This window comes from Scyliorhinus canicula, chromosome 2, assembly GCF_902713615.1.
Source record: "Scyliorhinus canicula chromosome 2, sScyCan1.1, whole genome shotgun sequence".
NCBI lineage: Eukaryota > Metazoa > Chordata > Chondrichthyes > Carcharhiniformes > Scyliorhinidae > Scyliorhinus > Scyliorhinus canicula.
In genome coordinates this window covers 149,913,578-149,937,352 of record NC_052147.1, presented here as the reverse complement: position 1 = coordinate 149,937,352, position 23,775 = coordinate 149,913,578, and the positions used below count along the sequence as shown (strand labels likewise).

The following is a 23,775-nucleotide window of genomic DNA, read 5'->3' as shown; positions in this document are numbered from 1 at the left end:
GGGCTATTTGGATCCCCAGGTAGTGGAATTTGTGTCGGGCTTGTTTGAACGGCAGCCCCTTTAGTGCTGCCCCCCCCCCCCCCCCCCCTTGCGGGTGTACTGTGAAGATCTCACTTTTGCTCATGTTGAGTTTGTAGCCCGAGAAGGCTCCAAACTCTTTCAGGAGCGCGATGATTCCGTCCATGCTGCTTTGTGGGTCGTGGGTCCGAGATATAGAGGAGCAGATCATCCACATAGAGTGAGACTCTGTGCTCTCTACCTCCCCTTCGGATCCCCTTCCAATTTTTTGCTGCCCTGAGCGCGATTGCTAGCGGTTCGATTGCTAGTGGGAACAGCAGCGGGGACAGTGGGCATCCTTGTCTGGTGCCCCTGTGCAGCTGGAAGTATTGGGAGTTGGTATCGTTGGTCCGTGCACTCGCCATGAGAGCGTTGTATAGGAACTTTACCCAAGCGGTGAACCCTGTTCCAAGCCCGAACCGCTCCAGTACCTCTATGAGGTATTTCCATTCGACTCTGTCGAAGGCCTTTTCTGCGTCCAGGGAGACGATCACCTCGTGTTCTCTCCCCGGAGGGGGTCATTATCACGTTCAGCAGGCGCCTGATGTTCGCGGTAAGCTGTCTACCTTTGACGAAGCCCGTCTGGTCCTCTGTGACCACCTCAGGTACACAGTCTTCTAGCCTTTTGGCTAGGATTTTGGCCAGTATTTTGGCGTCTGCGTTCAGCAGAGATATGGGTCTGTATGACCCACATTCCGTTGGGTCTTTGTCTTTCTTAGCTATCAGCGAGATTGAGGCCTGTGCTAACGTGGGTGGCAGTGTGCCCCTAGCTAGCGAGTCTGTGAACATCTCCCGCAGGTGCGGGGCCAGCGCTGTCGCGAATTTTTTGTAGAAGTCTGCCGGGAATCCGTCCGGTCCCGGCGCCTTCCCCGTCTGCATGGAGCTAATGCTGTCCATGATCTCTTCCAGTGCTAGTGGTGCTTCCAGGTCCCGTTTCCTGCCCTCTCCCACGACTGGTATGTCCAGTCCATCAAGGAACCGGTTCATCCCAGCCTTCCCCGTTGGGGGTTCTGAGGTGTACAGCTCTTGGTAGAAGGCCTTGAAGGTTTTGTTAATCCTCTCTGGTTCTGTTTCCAACATGCCTCTGGTTTCCCTGATTTGCGCAATTTCTCTGGTGGCTGCCTGCTTTCTCAGCTGGTGTGCCAACAGGCGGCTGGCTTTGTCTCCGTGTTCGTACAGGGTCCCGCGCGCCTGGCGGAGTTGGTGCACTGCTTTCCTGGTGGAGAGCAGGTCAAAGTTCCTTTGTAGTTCTTTTCTCTCCGCCAGGAGCTCTACAGTCAGGGCCTCGGCGTATTTACGGTCTATCTCCAGTATGGAGTCGACCAGCTTCTGCCCAGCCACCCTTTCCTCCCTATCTCTTTGCGCTTTGAAGGCAATGATTTCCCCTCTTAGTACGGCCTTAAGCGCTTCCCAGAACGTGGAGGATGATACCTCCCCGTTTTGGTTGTTCTCCGTGTACTCCGCTATGGCCCGCGCTATCCTTTCACTGAAGGCCTGGTCAGCTAGTAAGGCACCGTCCAGCCTCCATGTGGGGCGCTGGGCCCTTCCCGTCTCCAGCCGCACATCCATGTAGTGTGGGGCGTGGTCTGATATCACAATTGCGGAGTATTCCACTTTGTCTATCCCTGGAAGCACCATTTTCCCCACCACAAAGAAGTCAATTCTGGTGAACACGTTGTGTACTGGGGAGAAGAAGGAGAATTCTTTCTCCCCCAGGTGGGCAAACCTCCAGGGGTCCACAGCTCCCATCTGCTCCATAAAGTGACCGAGTTCCCTTGCCATGCTTGAGGTTTTCCCCGTTTTGGGGTTTGATCTGTCCGTCTTTGGATCCTGTACACAGTTGAAGTCCCCCCCCCATGATTAGTCGATGCGTCGCTATGTCCGGGATTTCTGCCATGGTCTTTTTGATGAAGCTCGTGTCGTCCCAGTTGGGTGCGTACACGTTGACTAGGACTACCGGCGCCCCATCCAGGGCCCCGCTGACCATGACATACCGCCCCCCTGGGTCTGTAACCGTCTTTGTCGCCCTAAACATTGTCCTCTTGCCGATCAGTCTAGTTTCGACATTAGATCACTGACCAGAAACATTTATTTAATTTCTCTCTCCAAGTCTGTTGCCAAATCTGCTGAGTATTTCCAGCATTTTCTTTTTTTCCCATATTTCCAGCAACCACAATATTTTGATTTTGGCGATGATTAAAATCTAACTTTTGCATTTTCAATTTTAACACTATAAAAAGTTGAACACTGTCAATTATAGAATAAATACTGCTTGGATGAGCCATGTTGTTTGAGCAAAGTGGGCAAACTGTGAGAATGTTAAACATTTCTGCCCAAGATACTCTCTCAGGTTCAACATCACCTGGGGTTTGGAAACAATGAATTTCCACACTCTGTAAAGTGGACGTGGCCATCTTGTGATTCTATCTTCTGGAAGTCGACCAACAAATGCTGAGACAAGACTAGTCATAATTTATCTTACATACGAGAAATGAACAACTGAATACAATTCACAGCGGATTTAAGATGCGGCTTGTAAATAACGAAGCAAGTCACACTATCCCTGTTGGCAGGCTAAATACACGTTGTAAATTATTTGAAACTAGTTGCTCTACACATAAGCAGGGAGCTCTCATATGCTGTGCTTAACCTCTTTCACAGGTCTCTGCACGAAGTGTGCCTTTTCTCAGCTAATTAGGAAACCAAAAGCTAGATCTTTGACTCTGTCCAGCTCAATGCTCGAAGATGGTTTGTCAAGCTGCTAAATACACCGAGTGTTATTCCCCTGGGACTTAACTCTAGTTACTCGCGAACAATGAAGGCATTGGAAACGTATAATTGATAAATCTCCGGCTGCTCCCATTTCCTCCCACAAGTCCCGAAAGACCTGCTTGTTAGGTGAATTGGACACTCTGAATTCTCCCTCAGTGTATCCGAACAGGCGCCGGAATGTGGTAACTAGGGGCTTTCCACAGTAACGTCATTGCAGCGTTAATGTAAGCTTACTTGTGACATTAATAAAGATTATTAAATTTCCATTGTCTCAAGCTGACATGGTACACTGAAAGCACCATGAGCCAGTTTATTTGGATCTGGATCTACTACTTTATGTGGAGAGTTTGATTCTGCAATGCCCCACAGCGATCTGTTGCACATTTGGTATCTCAAGAGCCAAGTGTAACTTAACATCCTAATGCGAAATGGTGCCCAAAATCCTCCCTCGACTCAAATGGCGAGAAATCCCAAAGCATATCACTTGGATGAATGTGCAAAACATTCAGCTGCTGGAGCTACCCAATTCAACGACAATCCTTTTCAAGTAAACATGCCCTTTAGCCACAAAGATTTTTTTTTAATTTAGAGTCCCCAATTCATTTTTTCCAATTAAGGGGCAATTTTGTGTGGCCAATCCACCTAACCTGCACATCTTTGGGTTGTGGGGGTGAAACCCACTCAGACAAGGGGAGAATGTGCAAACTCCACACGGACAGTGACCCAGGGCCGGGATCAAACCTGGGACCTCGGCACCATGAGGCAGCAGGGCTAACCCACTGCGCCACCGTGCTGCCCTTTTAGCCACAAAGATGGTGTGAAAGAGGCAGTCTTGTTTACCTGGTGGGTAAACCAAGGCCACATGATCCCCTGTGTTGAGGCGTCCTTTCTCTAACAAGGCTGCAGCCACTCTCTCTGCTCTCTTGTGCAGCTGGATACAAGTCGCTGTATTCGCCACAGTGCCCTGGAGGGTGAAAAACGTTATGTTTTTAAAAAACAGTTCCACAATGTAAAAGCCAAACTGCTGCCACAGATTTCTCTCAAATGTTATTCTCCTCTCTGCACTTTGGTGATCCGTGCATTCCATACCTAACAGATTTTATTTGCCCCTAGAATATCCACCCATTCTATTAAGTCAGACTCTAACACACAACACAGACCCCCCCCCCCCCCCCCCCCCCCCCCCCCAAATCCCATTAGCTTCTCCATCTATCCCTTTTCTCTACAATACGCAATATCACTTATATGAAATATGCATTTTAAAGGGTGGTCCATGGCATTGCTCAATGAACTATCATGATACCCTGACTGAAAAGGCCAGGAACCCGGGTTCCATTCCGACCTTGGGTGACTGTCTGTGTCTACGTTCTCCCCATGTCTGCGTGGGTTTCCTCCGGGTGCTCCAGTTTTCTCCCACAATCCAAAGATGTGCAGGTTAGATGGACTGGCCATGCTAAAATTGCCCCTTAAGTGTCCAAAGATGTGAAGGTTAGTTGGGGTTATGGAGTTACGGGGATAGGGCAGGGGAGTATGCTAGGTTGGGTGCTCTTTCAGAGGGTGCGTGCAGGCGTAATATATTGAATGGCCTCCTTCTGTACTGTCGGGATTCTAAGAAATACAAGTTGAGGGCAGTCTTTAATAACCATTTGGTCAAGACATTTCACAGATTGGGAAATACTTGTTATTTCTGACAACTGGGGAAGCACAGTAGCATACTGGTTAGCACAGTTGCTTCACAGCTCCTGGGTCCCAGGTTAGATTCCCAGCTTGGGTCACTGTCTGTGCGGAATCTGCACGTTCTCCCCGTGTCTGCGTGGGTTTCCTCCGGGTGCACCAGTTTCCTCCCACAGTCTAAAGATGTGCAGGTTAGATGGATTGGCCAGGCTAAATTGCCCTTAGCGTCCAAAAGGTTAAGTGGGGGTTACTGGGTTATGGAGTTAGGGTAGATACGTGGGCTTGAGTGGGGTGCTCTTTGTCAGTGCCGGTGCAGACTCGATGGGCCGCATGGCCTCCTTCTGCACTGTAAATTCTGTACATGTAGGGTGTATTAAAATTGACTTGCATCTGTAGTGAAATCTGAAATTTAGTGTATGATGTTGGGAGCAACATGGGTGATGTACACACAAAGTCAAATAAGTTATGCTGGATAGCTTCAGGTGCATCATGCCAACTAAAACTAGAGGCAATAAAATCAAATTCTTAATGATTTAAAAATGGAAAGGTCAATTAATGTTTGATCATTTAAGTAAACATTGGGTAAATGCACTTAAGGTTCAGCTAAGCAGATGTATTCAGGAGTTAAATACCACTGAAAACAAAGCACGCATCCTATTGTTTCCCACTTATTATTCTCCATTGATCATGATATCCTCGCACCTCACTCAGCCTGCTGGATCTTCAGAAAAATACCAATACAACTCCAGGTGAAATTGCGAGACACCACTCACCGCCATTTCAAAACAACTCTTATTCATTACATTCTGATTTGAATTCCCCATCTCTAAAGAATTAACTCATTTTCGTCTGAACATACCTTGGCATTTAATAGGAGAAAAAGGGGGTGATCTGGTGTGGTCTGAGCACGCCAGTGCAGAACGTCTGCCAAGAAAAGAAACTGGGAAAAGAAGGGAAAATGTCACAAAGCAGTCAAAGGTAGCAAAGTAATTTGTTAAAAGCAAACAATATGGGGCAGCACGGTGGCACAGTGGGTTAGCCCTGCAGCCTCACGGCACCGAGGTCCCAGGTTCGATCCCGGCTTTGGGTCACTGTCTTTGTGGAGTTTGCACATTCTCCCCGTGTTTGGGTTTCACCCCCACAACCCAAAAAGATGTGCAGGCTAGCTGGATTGGCCACGCTAAATTGGAAAAATTTAATTAGGTACACTAAATTTATTTTTAAAAAGATAACAATATGAATCCTTTTTTGTCAGAATGAATAATGCATCAACTTTCAAGGCAGCACAAAGCAGATTTTACAAACAGAAAGAAACTCCTTAAAATAAACTTGTATTCGATTTGTTGGTGGGGAAGACAGAGTAGATGGATTTAACTTGGGTGGGTTGCGGGAAAGGTTGGGGGGGAATTGCTCTGGTTTCTACTAACAATCATACAGAAAGTGGCAACAAATAGCTGCCAGAGGAGGACTTGCTTCTCAATACACCTTATACAATGATGTGTCAAGTTAGCAAAGCAGTGTCGGCTGCACAACCAGTTGAGATATTTAGAAACAAACGGGGGAATGCAGCAGCATGAGCAGTTGGTGTTCTTCTAGCCAGGGTAGAATAAGCCAACAACCAGGCATTGAAACCACAACTTTTGGTCACGGGCCTTCCATTTTGAAGACAGAGAGAATTCATTTCCCTGGGTTTACAGAGCAGCCAAGCTTTCCCAACAGTGGTCCAGATACCAAAAATCAGTATTTTGGCAGTAAAATCCGGATTTTCATTTCAAAGAAAAAATGGCCACCAATCTGAAGTATAGCGTGAAACCTTTATTGCACAAATCTAAAACATAAATGGAAAATGCAAATCCAATGCTTCACACATGAGTACATCATGATTGGGTGTTTTCAAAATAAGTTTCAAACATTCAGTAAATCTAAGAATGAAAAACGTGCACATAACATTCGCCTTTTTCCATGACCGCGCCCCACCTTCATTCTGCAACCTCCTCCAACTATCCAAGAACTCTCAGGTTGCTCTGAAGAAGAGCTGGAATGTTTCAGCTATCAAGGGAGACTGGATAGTCTGGGCTTGTTTTCCTTGGAGCAGAAAAGGCTGTGTATGAAGTGTATAAAATTATGAGGGACACAGGTAGGGTAGATAGGAAGGTACGTTTCCCCTTAGTAGAGGGATCAATAACCGGGGGCATAGATTTAAGGTAACTGGCAGAAGTTTTAGAAGAGGTGTGAGGAAAAACCCCAGAGGGTGGTTGGAATCTGGAACTCGCTACCTGAAAGGATGGTAGAGGCAGGAACCCTCACAACTTTTAAGTAGTATTAGTTGAAAAGTCATAGCATACAAGGCTATGGGCCAAGAGCTGGAAAATTGGATTAGAATAGTTAGGTGCTTGATGGCCGGTGCAGACATTATGGGCCGAAGGGCCTCTTTCCGTGCTGTAAAACTCTTTGACACATAGCACAAAACTGATAACACCCTATAATCAGAAGAGTACAATGTAGTATATATTCAAAATATCATTCTTACATTCCACTAGAACACCATACCTTTCGAGCCTGATCATTGTCCTCAAACTGGGTGACATCCCTGCCGGAAGCTTGTGCTATTCGCTTCCCTGCCACAAGGTTACCAACTATCATGGAAGCAGGTCCCACCTCTGCATACAAGAACAAATGAGAGGGTTAAAAATAAAACAATGGGGGGGCGGCACGGTGGCACTGCTGCCTACGACACCGAGGACCTGGGTTCGAATCCCGGCCCTGGGTCACTGTCCATGTGGAGTTTACACATTCTTCCTGTGTCTGCGTGGGTTTCACCCTCACAACTCAAAGATGTGCAGGGTAGGTGGATTGGCCACACTAAATTGCCCCTTAATTGGAAAAAAATAATTGGGTACTCTAAATATATTTTAGAAATAAATATATAAATAAAACAATGGGAAGAAAATAAAGTTGTCACTTTTCAGCTATTTTGTCAGGTAGTCTGTACCAAAACAAAACGCTGTCACTGAACTGTATTTTTAATTAGCTGTTTCCCAGGACATCATAATCATCAGTAATATTGTAAATTTAAGTGACTGACACATGGACCAGATTTATTTGGGTTTTTTTTTAAATGAATTTATAGTTCTTATTCCATTGCCCCTTTTAAACAGATGAAAGGTAAAGGTTAATGTGTACAGTTCCACCACACCCACAGAGGAATCAATATGTTACACCCTCCAGTCCTCTAAGACAAATCAAACCAAGAGGGTAGCAAGCTCTCGAGGACTCCACTCCAATGTAGTCAGCTGGGAATATAAATATGTTTCAAAGGGTACTCGACAATGAGGTAAATAGGGTGGTCGAGGACTCATTGACACAAAACCTCCAATGTTTATTCAAAAGGAAATTACTCAGTTTAAGAAGTGATTGATGCTATTGGTTCAGTGCAAAATTGCAGCAGGTGCTGTAAAACCGCACCAGAGGGGGCAGGTTTGACCACTGACGGGTGTTGAGCTGCATAATCTCATCACTGTTGGGAACCTTAGAAACCCTCGGGCGAGAGAAGTGAAAATGCGGCCCAAGGTTTGAAACACCGTTATCCTGTAACACCAGCCACGATGTGCATCGATGCAGGCACCATCTTGGGCACTAGAACCTACATCTACTGTCTTGATCACAAAATAGAATCAGATCCTGTGGACAACCATTCCCAACTGCATCCCTAATGCCACCAACAAAAAAACAAAATGAAGAATATAAATTTAAGAGAGATATTATAATTATAAACAAAAACCAATGCCCAAGCTTAGAACCTGTAGTGAAATTCGTAAATTATTTTTCTAAAAGTACCATAAACAATTTCCCTTTTAACTTAAATTTTTTGGAGGAAAGGGAGGAATAAAGTATTTTTGGATACCCAAATGAAAAATAGAAACCCATCATAGGCTAATGATTTTTAAAATATTTATCTGACATTTATAGGGCTAACACTAGCACCTAGTATGTGCGTTATTTATTTAAGAGTGTTAACAATTTCAAACTCCAAACCTACTGACACAGCGTGCAAATACTGCAGCAGCAGTACAAAAAAAAGGGAGCTGTTAACACATGAATAGAATAAATCTGTACACTGTACAGTGTACTGTACACTGAAGGGCCTATGGTGAAGTACACCTACCTGGCTGTTTCTGCCTCGGTTTGGGAAGGTTGGTGACACAGGTGTGGGGGCACATCAAGACATTGCATGGGTGCAACAGGCCCTCCAGAAAGCGCTGTTTGGTCTCGGATAGGTGGATGCCGCCTAAAGGAGTCTTGGGAAGTGTGTTAGCAGGTACCAGGGCCAGGCAGTACACTCCTACCTGATGAATACTGTCGATAGCCTGGAAGCGAGCAGAAGGTGATTATCATACTTTAATCGGAAGACTTGCCAGAACCTGTGAGTTCCTCTTCATTAGCTTCAAAGGAATGTTAAATCAGCCGTTAACTGCATTCTGCAACCCTGCCACAGGTGTGTAATTATATTATAGATTTGTAGCAAACCGCAATCCCATTTAAAAATGGACAAAAATAGTTTTACAACACGGTTCCCAGAGTAACATGGCTTCTTCTGTGGATTCCAACTACTCTCAGCCAGACTGTCCTTATCTCAAGGACCACCAGACACTGGAATTTCAAGGATGCCTTGGACAATATAATTAAATCTCTTAAAAGGTGTGAACAAATATTTTTACTTCTGAGGGAACAGGAGACAGGAAAGATTTTCTCAAAAGACTGCAATTTAGACTTCTTTGCTTTGTGGAACATGCAAGAAGCATTTGCAACAATCTTAATGAGCTAACGGCACAAATAGAAACAAAAGATGACGACTTGGTGGGGATTACCGAAACATGGTTACAGGGAGACCAGGTATGGGAATTGAATATCCAAGGGTATGCAGTATTTCGGAAAGATAGGGTGAAAGGAAAAGGAGGTGGCATAGCCCTGCTGGTGAGGAAAGGGATCAGTGCTGGAAAGGGAAATGACATAAGCACTGAAGGTCAAGACGTGGAATCAGTTTGGGTAGAAATAAGAAATAACAAAGGGAAGAAGTCCTTGATAGGAGTAACCTACAGGTCCCCAAACAGTAGTTCTCTGCTACCTGTAGCTACAGAGCAAGTTGCCTGATGTGTTAGGCGGGTTGGTTTGACGTCGACTGCAACTGGATGCAGGGAAGCTAGAAACAAATGTCTAACACCGGAGATGATCCAACATGGTTTTAATTAAATTACGAATGGCTGTATATGTTCAGCTGTGGGTTGACACTCTACTAATCCTACTGACGACCTCTTACTGGCTCGACCAGACCTACCAGCTACCACATGGCAATAACGTCCACTGACTTGTGCACTCTGACTGTCTCAGTGTCTGGGTCCCGAAAAGAGCGGGAGTCTTAATGCCCTGTGAGCTTTATAGTGGTGGTGTCCTGTCTGGTGATTGGTTGTTCTGTGTTGTGTGTTCATTGGTCATCCTATGTGTCAATCACTGCCTGTCTGCATCTCATTATATACATGAGTGGATATTATGACAGTGCCCTGAAGGAAAACACTCCTAAGCTGCTAAAGGTGAAACCAGGCAATCATCAATGTTTATACGGCAGAACCAGTACAAAGGAGACTATATACATGCAAGACCTCTTTAAGGAAACACCTTTGACATGATAGCAGAATGCACTAATGTCCCAAAGTTGAATACAAATATCATGAGAATACTTCAAAGTTCTGTGAGATATAAGCTAAGAAACTGTTGTTGGTTACATTATTGAACACACACATTTGTATGGCATTCCACTGCATACTACTTCAATATAACTTGCTTAATCGTATTAAAATCATAAACAGAAGAACATTATACAAACAGATTAAAGATTTGTCTGCTAATAGTTGTAACTATTGACTCTAAAGCAATGAAAATAAACGTAGGATGTAAACATTGTGTTTCATTTAATTTCTAATTTAGTGCAAATCACATTTTACATGAGCCACTTGATAATTTCACCATTATCCTATTGAAATGGTTACAAGCATATACCATTTTTGAGCAACCAAAACTGAAACAGTTGTTGCGAATACGAGATCTTGTAAGGTAATTATGTTTTAAACTAACAATGTCCTGAAATGGGGGATGGTGAAATCATACTAAACTCTGTCCAGAAACAGCCCCACTAGATCTGGCTGTCATGGAAAAAAAAGAGGCCCAGGCTGGAACCTATGAAAAGATCAAGTCCCAGTTTTCACACTTCGGCACAAAAGAGGGGTAGCTGGTCTTTCTGGACATTGACTCTCAGACTCCAAAAGGCCAGGAGAGGCATCGAAAACAGCTGCTATTGTGCAAAGTGGGGGGAAAGACTGTTTTTTGTTAACCACTCAAGTAGGATGCAGGGGAGAACTGGTCTGCTTGAACAGATGGGACTTAAGGGGCGCGATTCTCCGCTCCCACGCCGGGTGGGAGAATAGGGGGCCAGGAGCAGCCACCGACGCCGTCGTGAACCTCTCCGGGTTTCACGACGGCGTCGGACCTTGCGGAGAATTCCGCCCAAGATGTAAGTACCAAGGTGCAGCCGGAGAGGATCTTGTTGCTGGAAGTCAGTTTGGGGATACCCAGAAGACTTGGCGAGGTGACATTCAAAGGACGCTAAAGACTTGTCTTGGTGTGGCAGGGAGAAAGGAGCCAAAAAATACAAATTGTATTTTAGGTGGAGTTCATTAGGTAATGGGAAATTTTGTGCAATTCCATCGGCCACTGGCAAATTCTTATCTCTTTTTAGTCCATATGATGATCGGAACATGTCAATGGGGCATAATACACCAAAATAAACAAAATAATAATATGGCTTTCAAATAGAATAAAATAGAAAAACCGATGTACACCTGACATACTTCATGTGCTTAAAGATCTTTGTGGGATAAAAAGACAGGTGGCCATGTGCTTTAAGTACTCTTTCTTAAAATCACTTGCAAAGATAATCCAGCTTTATTACCTGCAGAACTCTACTCATCCACTGGAAACTGTCTTCCTCTGAGGCATCTGGTCTCTGTTCTGCCGCCAATACAATGCGTTCGTCATGGAGTACATTCACTGAAAACACTGCTATCCTAAAATAGAGAGTGGCAACAAAAAAAAAAAAAATCCTGTTTGGGAGCATATGCATATTCTATGATCCAGTCACTTAGATTCAATCTGGCTTCAGATAAACAATATAAAAACATCACGATTGGGGGGCTGGATGTGGGTGGGGGGAGACCAGCATGTGAACATCACTCGGTTAATAAGGTGACTGGAGAATAAACTCACAAAGCAATTGAAACATGCAGAATTTTCCCCAGGCTGTCTCTGATAATCAGTTTTAAATTATAGAAACAGGATTGAAGGTGAATGGAGACACACTACTTTTTGCAGTTTTACGTGGAAACAGAATAGGTTGCCCCTTTAGTTTGTTATTATTTTTGTTGTCTCCCGTATGAGAAAAAGCGAGTCTGTCTCAGACACAAGTGAAGAAAATTACTTCTTCACCCTTTCCAAGAAAAAGTGTTAAAATGCAGGCAGTACATCTCCTACTCTCAAAGCTAGTTTACCACGACTGCACTAAAGCTTCAACATAGTCGACAAGCATTTGGTGGTCTGCCACCAGTTCCCTTAAAACCACAGCCATAGTTGCAATTCATTGTCTAGAACTGATGATGCACTTCAAATTATTCAATAAAAAGGGAATGGAGACAAAAACCCCAGATGATGCAATAAAGTAACACATGCATGGGGCAGCATGGTGGCACAGTGGTTAGCACTACTGCCTCACACACCAAGGACCTGGGTTCGATTCAAGCCCCAGGTCACTGTCCGTGTGGAGTTTATACATTCTCCCCGTGTCTGCATGGGTCTCACCCCCACAACCCAACGATGTGCAGTGTAGGTGGACTAACCACCCTAAATTGCCCCTTAATTGGGGAAAAAAAGAAGTGGGTACTATAAAAAACTTTTAAGTAACACATGCATAAGAAAAGACTTCATGTACTTTAGCTGTGAAACAGAAATTAGCAAAGAGATTTTGTGGGAAGAGGCTGGAATCTAAACAAGAAAGATCCTATCAACCTCACACAATTAACCAAAAACAGCAGATAATCCATTTTTATAATACTACTTCAATTACCAATTTAATTCTGTAAAACTCAAATGTGATATACAAAACCGAAAGGAAAATGTCAAGATTGATAATACGTGGGTGACCTTTGCTGAATTTGCAAGTGAGGCAAAACTATTAGATCCTTGTTTGCTCATTTACTTACCTTCCTCTATACACAAACTTCATGGGCTCCACTGCTAATGCTGTTGCCACAACATCATCTGCATTGTGCCTCCGTCCACTCACCACCATCAGGCCATCCATCTTGCCGACCACAAAAACCTGGTTGCCCTGAAGTAAAAAATAACAGAAAATAATCAAAACAATATTAATCCCACTCAGGTACCTGCTGGTCAGAGTCAGTGCCATTAGTATGTCAGTGCCTGGACTTCATCACATAAAACAGACCACAGAATCTGTTGTCAGAAGCTGTTTATAGAGACTATGATTTAAACTTTGATCCAACTGTAAATTTTGAAATTTGAAATAAGACAGAACAAACTACTTAAAAATATAAGGCCACTTTCCAAGGTGAAAGTGAAAAAAGAGACACTTTGGGAATATTTTCTATAATTTAGAGACGGAAACTCCTCATTGTCTAACAAAGAAACATCAAAATTTTAAAGTGTTGGATATTGAAGCAATGGCTGCCACAGACAGCTCCACTGCCACCTACTTGAAGGCACTCTCACAATGAGTGCTGGTACGGACTTTGGCCCAGAGCTGATGAACAACAACACATTTCCAAGGCAGGGTGCCTACTGTCTTTGCCTTTCAAGGTGGTCAGGGTTTCAGATTTGGGAAGTACCATCAAAAACAATTTGGCGAGTTGCTGCAGTGTATTTGCTAGACTGTGTACAGGGCAACCACATTGTGCTTGTAGTGGAAGGATGCAGTGCATTCCATTATATTCCCGACTTGTGCCTCATAGGTGGTGGAAAGATTACTAAATCAGGAGATGAATCACCTGCCTCAGGATACTGAGCCTTGCTCTTGTAACCAAAGTACTTGGATGTTGGGCCCAGTTAAGTTCCTGGTCCTTGCAAGGAGTAGATGGTGGGAGACTTGACAGTGCTAATGTCACTGAACATCAAGGGACAGGGTTAGACTCTCCCTTGTTGAAGATGGCCATAGCCTTGCACTACTTTGTGGCATGATTATTACTGATCATTCAAGTTGTCCAGGTCTTGCAGCAATGTGGATATCGACTATTGCATTAACTGAGGAATTAAGAAAGCAACGAAACACTGAAAACATCAGTCACCAGCCCCCACCCCCAACCCACCCTTTTTGTCCTTGCAACGGAGGGAAGGTAATAAACAGATGAAAAGTGGCAGCTCGGTGGCGCAGTGGTTAGCATTGCTGCCTCAAGGTGCTGACGTCCCAGCTTCGGTCCCGGCTCTGGGTCACTGTCCGTGAGGAGTTTGCACATTCTCCCCGTGTTTGCATGGGTTTTGCCCCCACAACCCAAAGACGTGCAGGATAGGTGGATTGGCTACGCTAAATTGCCCTTAATTGGAAAAAATGAATTGGGTATTCTAAATTTTTTTTTAAATAAAGAAATAAAACAGATGAAAATGGTTGGGGTTCGCACACAGCCATGAGGAGCTCATGCATCAGTTTCTGGGGCGGAGATGATTGGTTGAACAGAGAACTTGTCACTGTGCCTCGGTCAATGCTGGGCGGTCCATCGACTTCTATTCATATTATACCTTCTTGCTGTGGTTTAATACAATTGAGTGGCTTGCTTGGACATTTCAGAGAGCAGTTAAGAGTCATCCATATTGTTGTGGGTCTGGAGCCACATCAAGGCCAGCAGGTTTGCTTTATAAAGGCCATGAAAGGGCAGGACGGTGGCGCAGTGGATTAGCCCTGCTGCCTCACGGCACCGAGGTCCCAGGTTCAATTCCAGGTCTGGGTCACTGTCAGTGTGGAGTTTGCACATTTTCCCCGTATCTGCGTGGGTTTCGCCCCCACAACCCAAAGACGTGCAGGATAGGTGGATTGGCCACGCTAAATTGCCCTTAATTGGAAAAAATGAATTGGGTATTCTAAATTTTTTTTTAAATAAAGAAATAAAACAGATGAAAATGGTTGGGGTTCGCACACAGCCATGAGGAGCTCATGCATCAGTTTCTGGGGCGGAGATGATTGGTTGAACAGAGAACTTGTCACTGTGCCTCGGTCAATGCTGGGCGGTCCATCGACTTCTATTCATATTATACCTTCTTGCTGTGGTTTAATACAATTGAGTGGCTTGCTTGGACATTTCAGAGAGCAGTTAAGAGTCATCCATATTGTTGTGGGTCTGGAGCCACATCAAGGCCAGCAGGTTTGCTTTATAAAGGCCATGAAAGGGCAGGACGGTGGCGCAGTGGATTAGCCCTGCTGCCTCACGGCACCGAGGTCCCAGGTTCAATTCCAGGTCTGGGTCACTGTCAGTGTGGAGTTTGCACATTTTCCCCGTATCTGCGTGGGTTTCGCCCCCACAACCCAAAAGATGTGCCGGGTAGGTGGATTGGTCATGCTAAATTGCCCCTTAATTGGAAAAAAATAAAGGCCATGAATGAACAATCCAATCGTCACAGGTTTGCCACTAATGATATCAACTTTTTACTCCAGATTCGTTTTTTAAAAAATAGTTTATCCCCTCTAGCGAAATAAACAGTGAAACATGAGCACTTCAATACAACTGTTTCCAGTCACTATAAAACAAATAGATTTCCTTACAGAGCCAAGAAATCCCAGCAAATTAGTCCTAGTGAAGACATGTTCACTGATAGGGACTCCTACAGCGTTCACTGGCACAGCCTAGAAAACAACAAACAGCAAGAGTTAGCCCAAAATCATTCACAGAGCAGCGAATAAAAGCAAAATACTGCAGATGACAGAAATCTGAACAAAACCAGAAAATGCTGGGCAAACTCAGCAGATCTGGCAGCATTTATGGGGAGAAACAACGGCTCTAAATGGCTCTTCCACAGATCCTTCTGTCGAAGTTTAATTGGGACTCAAAACGTTAACTCTGTTTCTCTCCACAGATACTGCCAGACCTGAGTTTACCCAGTATTTACAGTTTTATTTCAGAAAACATCAATCAATTCATAAAAATTTGTCCCAACCGTGGGAAACTAATGTTACAAATATAGAAGAGTGTTGTGTTTTTGGGACTGTCCCTTTTATTTAGGGCAAGATGCCAATGATACCAGACAAGATGGAACAATTAAATGGGTTATGTGACCGGTTCTGAATTCTGCCCAACATGCTTTGGTGGCTTGGTTGCTAAGGATTAAAGGAGACCCTAGTTTTCTTTCTGGAAGAGGGTGCAAAATATTCTCACCTGTAATCAATGACCTGAGCAACTGTGCTGACGGTGGATAGGCTGATAGTCTCCAAGTCCCAGAGAGGTATTACAAGTGTCAGGATTTGTAATCGGTTAGACTTTAAACTGTATTCCGAATTCCAAGATAGAATGAAGTTGGGTTCGAACAGATGTCTAATTAGCTTTCTGCCTGGACACAAGGCTATGTGATTTACATTGCCACTGAGATGGGCTCCAAGAGGGGAACAGTCCATAGGAAATTACTGTAGAATTAGGTTTTCCAAAAGTATCTCCGACCTCACAAGACAAGAACTGGGGAGTAGAGGTTATTTGATTGAGGAAAAGGAGGTGAGAATAGCTTTGGAATAATCTTCTGGATGATGAAGTGTCTACTTAAGGGACAGGGTAAAGCAAGACTATGGAGGGAGATTTGTAGTTGTTTTAGATGCTAAATGGGGATCTTTTCTGTGGTTGAGAGTATAAGTTGCTTACTTCAACAGTGTGAAGTCAACATTACTTTTAGCTTGTTACAATAAAAGTCTTAAAACTGGTCCTGTGATCCTTTTCGTCCTTCACAGGAAGTTCAATTTCTCCCCCTCGTCCCCCAAAGTTATTGAACTGTATGTGGATTCTAACGCTAAATAAAAGTATCTAAGATCCAAATTCAAATACTGCCAAAGGAAAATAAAATGACAGGCATAAAGTATTAAAGACTGTGAAGGATCAAATGCTTTACTTACACAGACATTGACCCAGAACTGGGATCAAACCTGGGACCTCGGCGCAGTGAGGCAGCAGTGCTACCCACTGCACCACCGTGCTGCCCCTCGCTCAACCTCTTCTGATTCCCTGCTAGTCTCTGATTGCACCCTCAGTACTTTCCTGAGAAGGTCCTCGGTAGGAGTTCTAACACAATTTAGGACTTTCCATTCCAATGTTACGTTGGTAGAAAGCATTGGGGAAATGGTTTAGTTAAAGAATATAATAATCTTGGGATAATTGCATTTCATGTCATTGGCATCATCTGAAGCTTGGAGGATTGGCACAGCCTAACTGACGTTGAAAGGGACTGCCATGGATTCAAATATGATCATCTTCATTGCCTTGGCCAGTATCTGTCTTATGAAAAGCAGAGCAAAGCCAGCAAAAGCCTGGCTGAAGAGCAAATTCACTGGGTCCAAGTTCAAGACTGCAATCACAACTACTCTCCCCCTCAGCCAACACAAAAAAAATAATTACAGGTGATAAATAATATACACAACATAATCCAAGTCATCAGTAAATAAATTAAGTCTGACATTTGGACATTAGCAGTTATTCGCAATCGGACGGCACAGTGGTGCAGTGGTTAGCACTGTTGCCTCCGGAGCCAAGGACCCGGGTTCCATCCCGGCCCCGGTCATTGACCGTGTGGAGTTTGCACATTGTCTTAGTTCCTTTTGTCTCTTCGTCAGAACAGATTTTGCTTTCTTTAGTTCTGAAGAGGAGCCAAATGGACTCGAACAGTTAGCTCAGTTTCTCTCTCCCTACTGATGCTGCCAGACCTGCTAGCTTTTCCCAGCATCCTCTGTTGGTTCCAGATTCCAGCATCCACAGTATTTTGCTTATTTTATGTCTTTTCTTCTTGACTATATGAGAATAAAATTTCACATTCTCCCCGTATTTGCGTGGGTTCCGCCCCCACAACCCAAAAGATGTGCAGTGCAGGTGGATTGGTCACACTAAATTGCCCCTTAATTGGAAAAAATTAATTGGGTATTGTAAATTTATATTTAAAAAAATAGAATTTCACTGGCATATCTTTTGAGGAGGAAGAATTCCCATCATCTACTTCAATCTCATTTTGGCTCGAGGTTGACACAACCCACCATATGTCACAAAGAACTAAAATGCTGACATCAGAGCCTAGGATTCTTTCTAATTAATTTTGCCATCTTTGCAAGTTTTGTTCTGTATAAAAAGAGCTGACATAATAATTGGAGGAGAATCTACAGAGACCAATCCTGGATTTAGTTTTTTTTTTGAATTCTTCAAAGCAAACAGGGCAAATCTAGCATTGAAGGGTTGGCATTAATCAAGATGTTACATATTTTTTAAAAATGGTAGATAGTTCCTGTTGCTCAGCAGCACTAACCAGTCCCCAATATGCCGATAAATCAAAATATGTGCCTTCTACCTTCATTCTACAGGTAAATGCATGAAAACACTGACATCAAACAGAGAACCTGCCACTTTGTCCCAGTTAATAATAGAATATATCATGTGCCAAAGACAGGATCTTTTCAACTGCGGGACAAGGAAGAATAAAAACCAGATTGCTGCTTTGGCCATAAACCACTAGGCACATTTACTGAACGCTAAGCAGATAAATGAAATTTCTGCACAAACAAACCATTAATAGTAACAACATTTCTCTTGTGCAATCATGACATTAAACAGACCTTTAAAGCTTTGTTCCTTTACTTTATGGAGGGCTATAGGTTGCAACCGAGTTGTTGACCCACACTTTATCTCTGCTTGCTATTACGATCTCAGGCCAGACCTCAACAGGGGCTAGGATACTGGACCAAAACCTCAATATTTTAGTTTATTTTGTAAGACTGTGCGGAAAGAATACTTCGCTCTTGGAGTGATTGCACGAAGAAATAGGGATTTGCTATTTTAAAACAAGAATTTATTATTAGACAATATTAAACTCTTTAACATCACACCCAGAGAGCTTACAATTACCCCTTAAACAATACTACTCAATACAATCCTTAAATATTATCTCTATTCCCAACTACACAGTAAGAAAGAAAAATAACATACAGCTCTCAATCCTTCCCACATCCCAATGGGATTGGAAAGTAATACTTGCTTTCCAGAACAGATTTGGCTTCTGTTAGAACCCCTGCAGACTCTGGCTGGATGTCTTCAAAAGGTTGTTTCAGCTGGTTTGTTTCAGCTTCCCCCTTATCCTCAGACAAGTCTGCGATGCTTTTAATACAATTCTTTTTTCCAACTATCCTACTGTGGGAGCAAATTACTTTACTTGTATTCTAAAGGGTAGCCAGATCAGACGTCGACTCAAAACCTCTCGAAATGTCTGAATACTGTAGCCCCACCCAGCAATTACATCAGCTCTCCAAGCTGAAAACATATCAACTCCCCAGGCTGAAAACACATTAACTCCCCGTGAATCCCACCAGTCAAGCAAGAGAGCATTAGCCTAAGCTTTTTACACTGGTCAATTTTACTTCTGGCTCCTAAAAGCTTTCTGGTCTTGTAAAACAAGATTCTTTTAAAAATGTGACTATTACAGTCAAACACATACTAACCCAGGCTGTTAACCCTTAAATTGACAAATGTTTATTATCCAATATATCTAAAACTCTGCGTTCGTTACACTTGTAACAGAGCCAAAATTTAGCTCTAACTTTCTAAAACGAGGGATTTTGCATGACTACATAAGGTGGCCAAGATGTTATTTTGCATGAACTGGATGCCTTAATCCTTTCTGCAGAAACTAATTAATCTGTTCCAATCACTCGGCAAATTAACATATCCAAAAAGCTATTAGCATTCATGTCGCAACGGTTAGAATGTAAGAACGGAGATGTACTGCTGAGGCCGCATAAGGCTCTGGTCAGGCCCCATTTGGATTATTAGGGCTTTGTATCTAAGGAAGGATGTGCTGGCCGTGGGGAGGGTCCAGACGAGGTTCACAAAAATGATCCCCGGAATGAAGGACGTCATATGAGGAGCAGTTGAGGACTCAAGGTCTATACTCGAAGAGGGTTTATTGAGGTGAATTTTATTGAAACTTACAAAATACTGAGATTAGATAGAGTGAACGTGGCGAGGATGTTTCCACTAGCAGGAGAAATTGAACCCGAGGGCACAGCCTCAGACTGAAGGAGTGATCTTTTAAAACAGAGATGAGGAGGAATTTCTTCAGCCAGAGGGTGGTGAATCTGTGGAACCCATTGCAGCAGAAGGCTGTCTAGCCCAAATCATTGAATGTCTTTAAGACAGGAATAGATAGGTTCTTGATTAATAGGGGGATCGGGGTTATGGAGAGAAGGCAGAATGAGAACCATATCAGCCATGATTGAATGGTGGAGCAGACTTGATGGGCCAAATGGCCTAATCCTGTTGCTGTATCTTATGGATTCTGTTGGACAGCATAATGCTATGATTCTGTAATTAACAGACATGAAAATAACCTTTTGTTGCACAAGAACTAACTGATGCAAACCGATGTCTATGAAATCAGCCGCTATCTATCTGACGAGCACTCAGTTATCGAGACGTCAGATAAAAATAAAGCAACACTTATCTCCCCTCCTAAGATTAAATACGAACAAGGTAAAGGAGCACAATACATGCTATCAAATATGCTGGTGGCTTCATTTTTGTCAGTGTATATCAAAAAATAAAAGCACGGAAAAATCAAGTTCAAAGGCCAAACGGTGGAAATTACCTGGTAATAAAAATCTACCAAAGAATCATGTTAAAACTGTAAATCAGTCCAAAACATTTAGCTCGCGCTGAAAAGAACAATGCACGATTTCGGCAACAGTTAGAAAAATACTTTTCACCAATGGAACAGGCATTAAGTCAATAGTTTGCACACACACTAAAAAAATATCGTACGGTCCAGCTGCTGTGAGGTGTAGATGAGGGGAAGGGAAAAGAAAACCTAAATGGGAGTTCAAAAATGTTAAGACAGTTATGCTCTGTCCCAGTGGATGGGGAAAATTCCAATTTTGATTTGGACAATGAATGAACGAGAAGAATTAACATGTACTTTCAGCAAAATAAGTGAATTTCAAATACCTCAAATACAGTCTTTGTCATTCCCGGAAGTCCATAGTACGATGTCCCGGATGCACGCGAACTCACGCAAATCTCACCGATCTCATCTGTCTTGCAGAGCTGTGGGGAACCTTCAAACTTTACAATACACACCAATGCTGAAAGGACAAGACACACAGGAAGAAAGGGTACCAGTCGTCAGAAACATCAACCACGACCTGAATTTATACAATGCCTTTAATGAAGTAAAGATTTACCAAGATGTTTCGTAGAGATGTTGAACAAAATTTGATGGCATGTTACATGAAGGAGTATTAGGGGAGATGGCCAACAGCTTAGTTGATGAAGTAGATATAAAGCAGCACCATAAAGGTGGAAAGAGATGTACAAAGGGTGAGAAGCTAACAAAATAGTGGTCAATTCCACAGGCGCCTCTTTTTTTCTGGTAAAATGTTTTTGCTATTGTTAACTGTGACACCCCAGAAAGGTCTGTTAATGTATTTCGCACTACCTTCTAGTTTAATTTTTTGTTGTTGTTGCTGGCAATATGTCAGTCAATTCTATGATCTAGGAATTGGGCTGTGCAGTTTGCCGATGCAAGGTGGACGCAGGGAACAACCTTCTGCTCCAGAACAGGTATTAACAAAGTGGATTTCAATTTCAGGCAGTCAACATGAATTGTGGTGGCCTGGGGAGGTTGTCGTGGGGAAGAATCAATCAAGAGGGAAAGGAGCTGGGGTGGCATCCAGGAGAGGGTGGAGCAATGTTTGGGAGAGTAAGAGAATGATCAAGTAGTGGGTGCTGGATATCGAGCCGGAGCTGGCAAGTCTTTAGCGCTGGATCTGATATTTGACTGGCTTACTGAGATGAGAACCAAACTGAGATGGCAAAAAACTGTCCTTCCCCTGGAGGAAGAATAATCAATATTAATAAACACACTTAACAGAGGGAAATATACCTCCAGGCATTACAGCACCCACATCTTGGACAGTTAGAACAGAGAGCTTTTCTTCCGTGTCCATTCGTATTACTCCATAGCTTAAACCATTCATGGATAGCACCATTTTCCCTGTAAAAGGTCCTCCTAAGTCACCAGGTCTGAAAAGAAAGAACCATTAGAGTTAGCAGGTTCTCCCCAAGTCACATGGTAATTTCACAGCATTAGTTTTTTTTAAAAATGTTTTTATTAAGGCATATATATATATATATATATATTATATATATATACACATCAAACACAACCACAACCATAAAGAAAACAAACAAGAATTCACATAACAAATAAATAACTATCACTCCACTGTCCCACCTTCCTGCCGTTACCCTCCTACCCTGCCTCCATTTTTAATCCCCAGAATCCCCCCTCCCCCTGCTGACTTCTTAACTATCCTTGAAGTCGATAAACGGATCCATCTCCAGGCAAACCCCTCCACAGTCCCTCTCAAGGCGAGCTTGATTTTTTTTCCAGACGAAGGAATTCTGCGAGGTCGCTCACCCACACCCCTGGTTCCGGTGGCCCCAACAGGATCCATCTCCAGGCTACCAGGGAGGGAAAGGCCAAAACATTGGCCTCTCTCACAACCTGGACTCCCAGGTCTTCCGACACTCCAAACATTGCCACTTCTGGACTCGGGATAACCCTCACCCTCAGTACCTCGGACATCACGTCAGCAAACCCCCGCCAGAATCCCTCCGGCTTCAGACAAGCCCAAAACATGTGGACATGGTTTGCAAGCCTCCCTGCGCACCACCCACACCTGTCCTCCACCCCCTCAAAAAAACCTGCTCACTCTGACCACCGTCTTATGCGCCCTGTAAACTACTTTAAATTGAATGAGGCCAAGCCTAGCACATGAAGAGGATGCATTCAGCCTTCTCAGAGCCTCCTCCCACAATCCCGCCTCCATCTCCCCCACCCAACTCTTCCTCCCATTTGCGCTTAACGTCTCCTACCGGAGCGCCCTTCCAGTCCATCAATTACTTGTAGATCTCCGACACCCTCCCCTCGCCAACCCGTGTTTTCGACACCACCTTGTCCTGTAGTCCTGGGGGAAGCAGGTGAGGAAAGGACAGCACCTGCTTCCTCACATAGTCCCACACCTGTAAGTGCCAGAACCCATCCCGCTGGGCAGCTCATACTCCTCTACCAATCCTTCCAAGCTCAAAACGCTTCGCCCCCACGAATAGGTCTCCAAACTGCTCAATCCTTGCCCACCACCACACCCGGAACCCCACGTCTAGCCCAAGGAGTGAAACTGTGATTCCTGCAAATTGGTGCCCAAACCGAGGCACCCTCCAACCTCAGGTGCTGCCGCCACTATCCCCACACCCTCAAGGCCGCCACCACCATCGGACTTCTGAAGTACCTGGCCAGCGAGAACGGCAGAGGTGGCGTCAACAGTGTACCTAAGCTAGTGTCCTTGCAAGAGGCTGCCTCCATCTGCTCACAAACCGACCCCTACCCCACTACCCACTTCCTTTCCATGGCTGTATTTGCTGCCCAGTAGTAGTTCATCAAATTCTGCAAGGCCAGTCCACCCCCCACACTCTAGCAGTACCTCCTTCACTCATGGGGCTTTACCCGTCCACACAACCCTGAGATCAATGCATTAATGATCTTTAAAAAAGCCTTTGCAACAAAGATTGGAAGGTACCAGAACAGTCATCTTCATGGACTGCACCCGCCCCGAAAACGACAGTGGGTGTATGTCCTACCTTTTAAAATCCCCCTTCAACTGCTCCACCAGCCATGCCAAATTCAATTATAGCTGCTCCCATCCCCGTGCTACCCGACTGCTCAGAGACCTGAAACTCTCCCTCACTACCTTAAACAGCAATTCACCCAACCTCCTCTCCTGCCCCCTCACCTGGATCGGAAAGGCCTCACTGTTTCCCATGTTTAACTTATGCCCAGAGAACCGGCCGAATTTCATCAAAATGCCCATGATTCCCCCATACCTTCCAATTTGTTCGATATATAAAGCAACATTTTGTCCGCATATAGCGA

General features: G+C 44.0%; 1 protein-coding gene across 3 annotated transcripts in view; it reads right to left on the bottom strand.

The window, feature by feature from the left end:
- The window catches only part of LOC119959312 (disco-interacting protein 2 homolog A-like), a 304,446-nt gene that overhangs the window by 41,005 nt on the left and 239,666 nt on the right, over positions 1-23,775 (bottom strand). For all 3 annotated transcript variants that reach the window (XM_038787623.1, XM_038787632.1, XM_038787638.1), the window contains exons 18-26: positions 21,727-21,866; positions 20,790-20,926; positions 15,377-15,457; positions 12,810-12,937; positions 11,507-11,621; positions 8,669-8,870; positions 7,054-7,163; positions 5,363-5,443; positions 3,670-3,793 (exon numbers count right to left, since the gene is read on the bottom strand). In XM_038787623.1, coding sequence (XP_038643551.1) covers positions 3,670-3,793; positions 5,363-5,443; positions 7,054-7,163; positions 8,669-8,870; positions 11,507-11,621; positions 12,810-12,937; positions 15,377-15,457; positions 20,790-20,926; positions 21,727-21,866 — 1,118 coding nt within the window. The remainder of the gene's footprint in view (positions 1-3,669; positions 3,794-5,362; positions 5,444-7,053; positions 7,164-8,668; positions 8,871-11,506; positions 11,622-12,809; positions 12,938-15,376; positions 15,458-20,789; positions 20,927-21,726; positions 21,867-23,775) is intronic.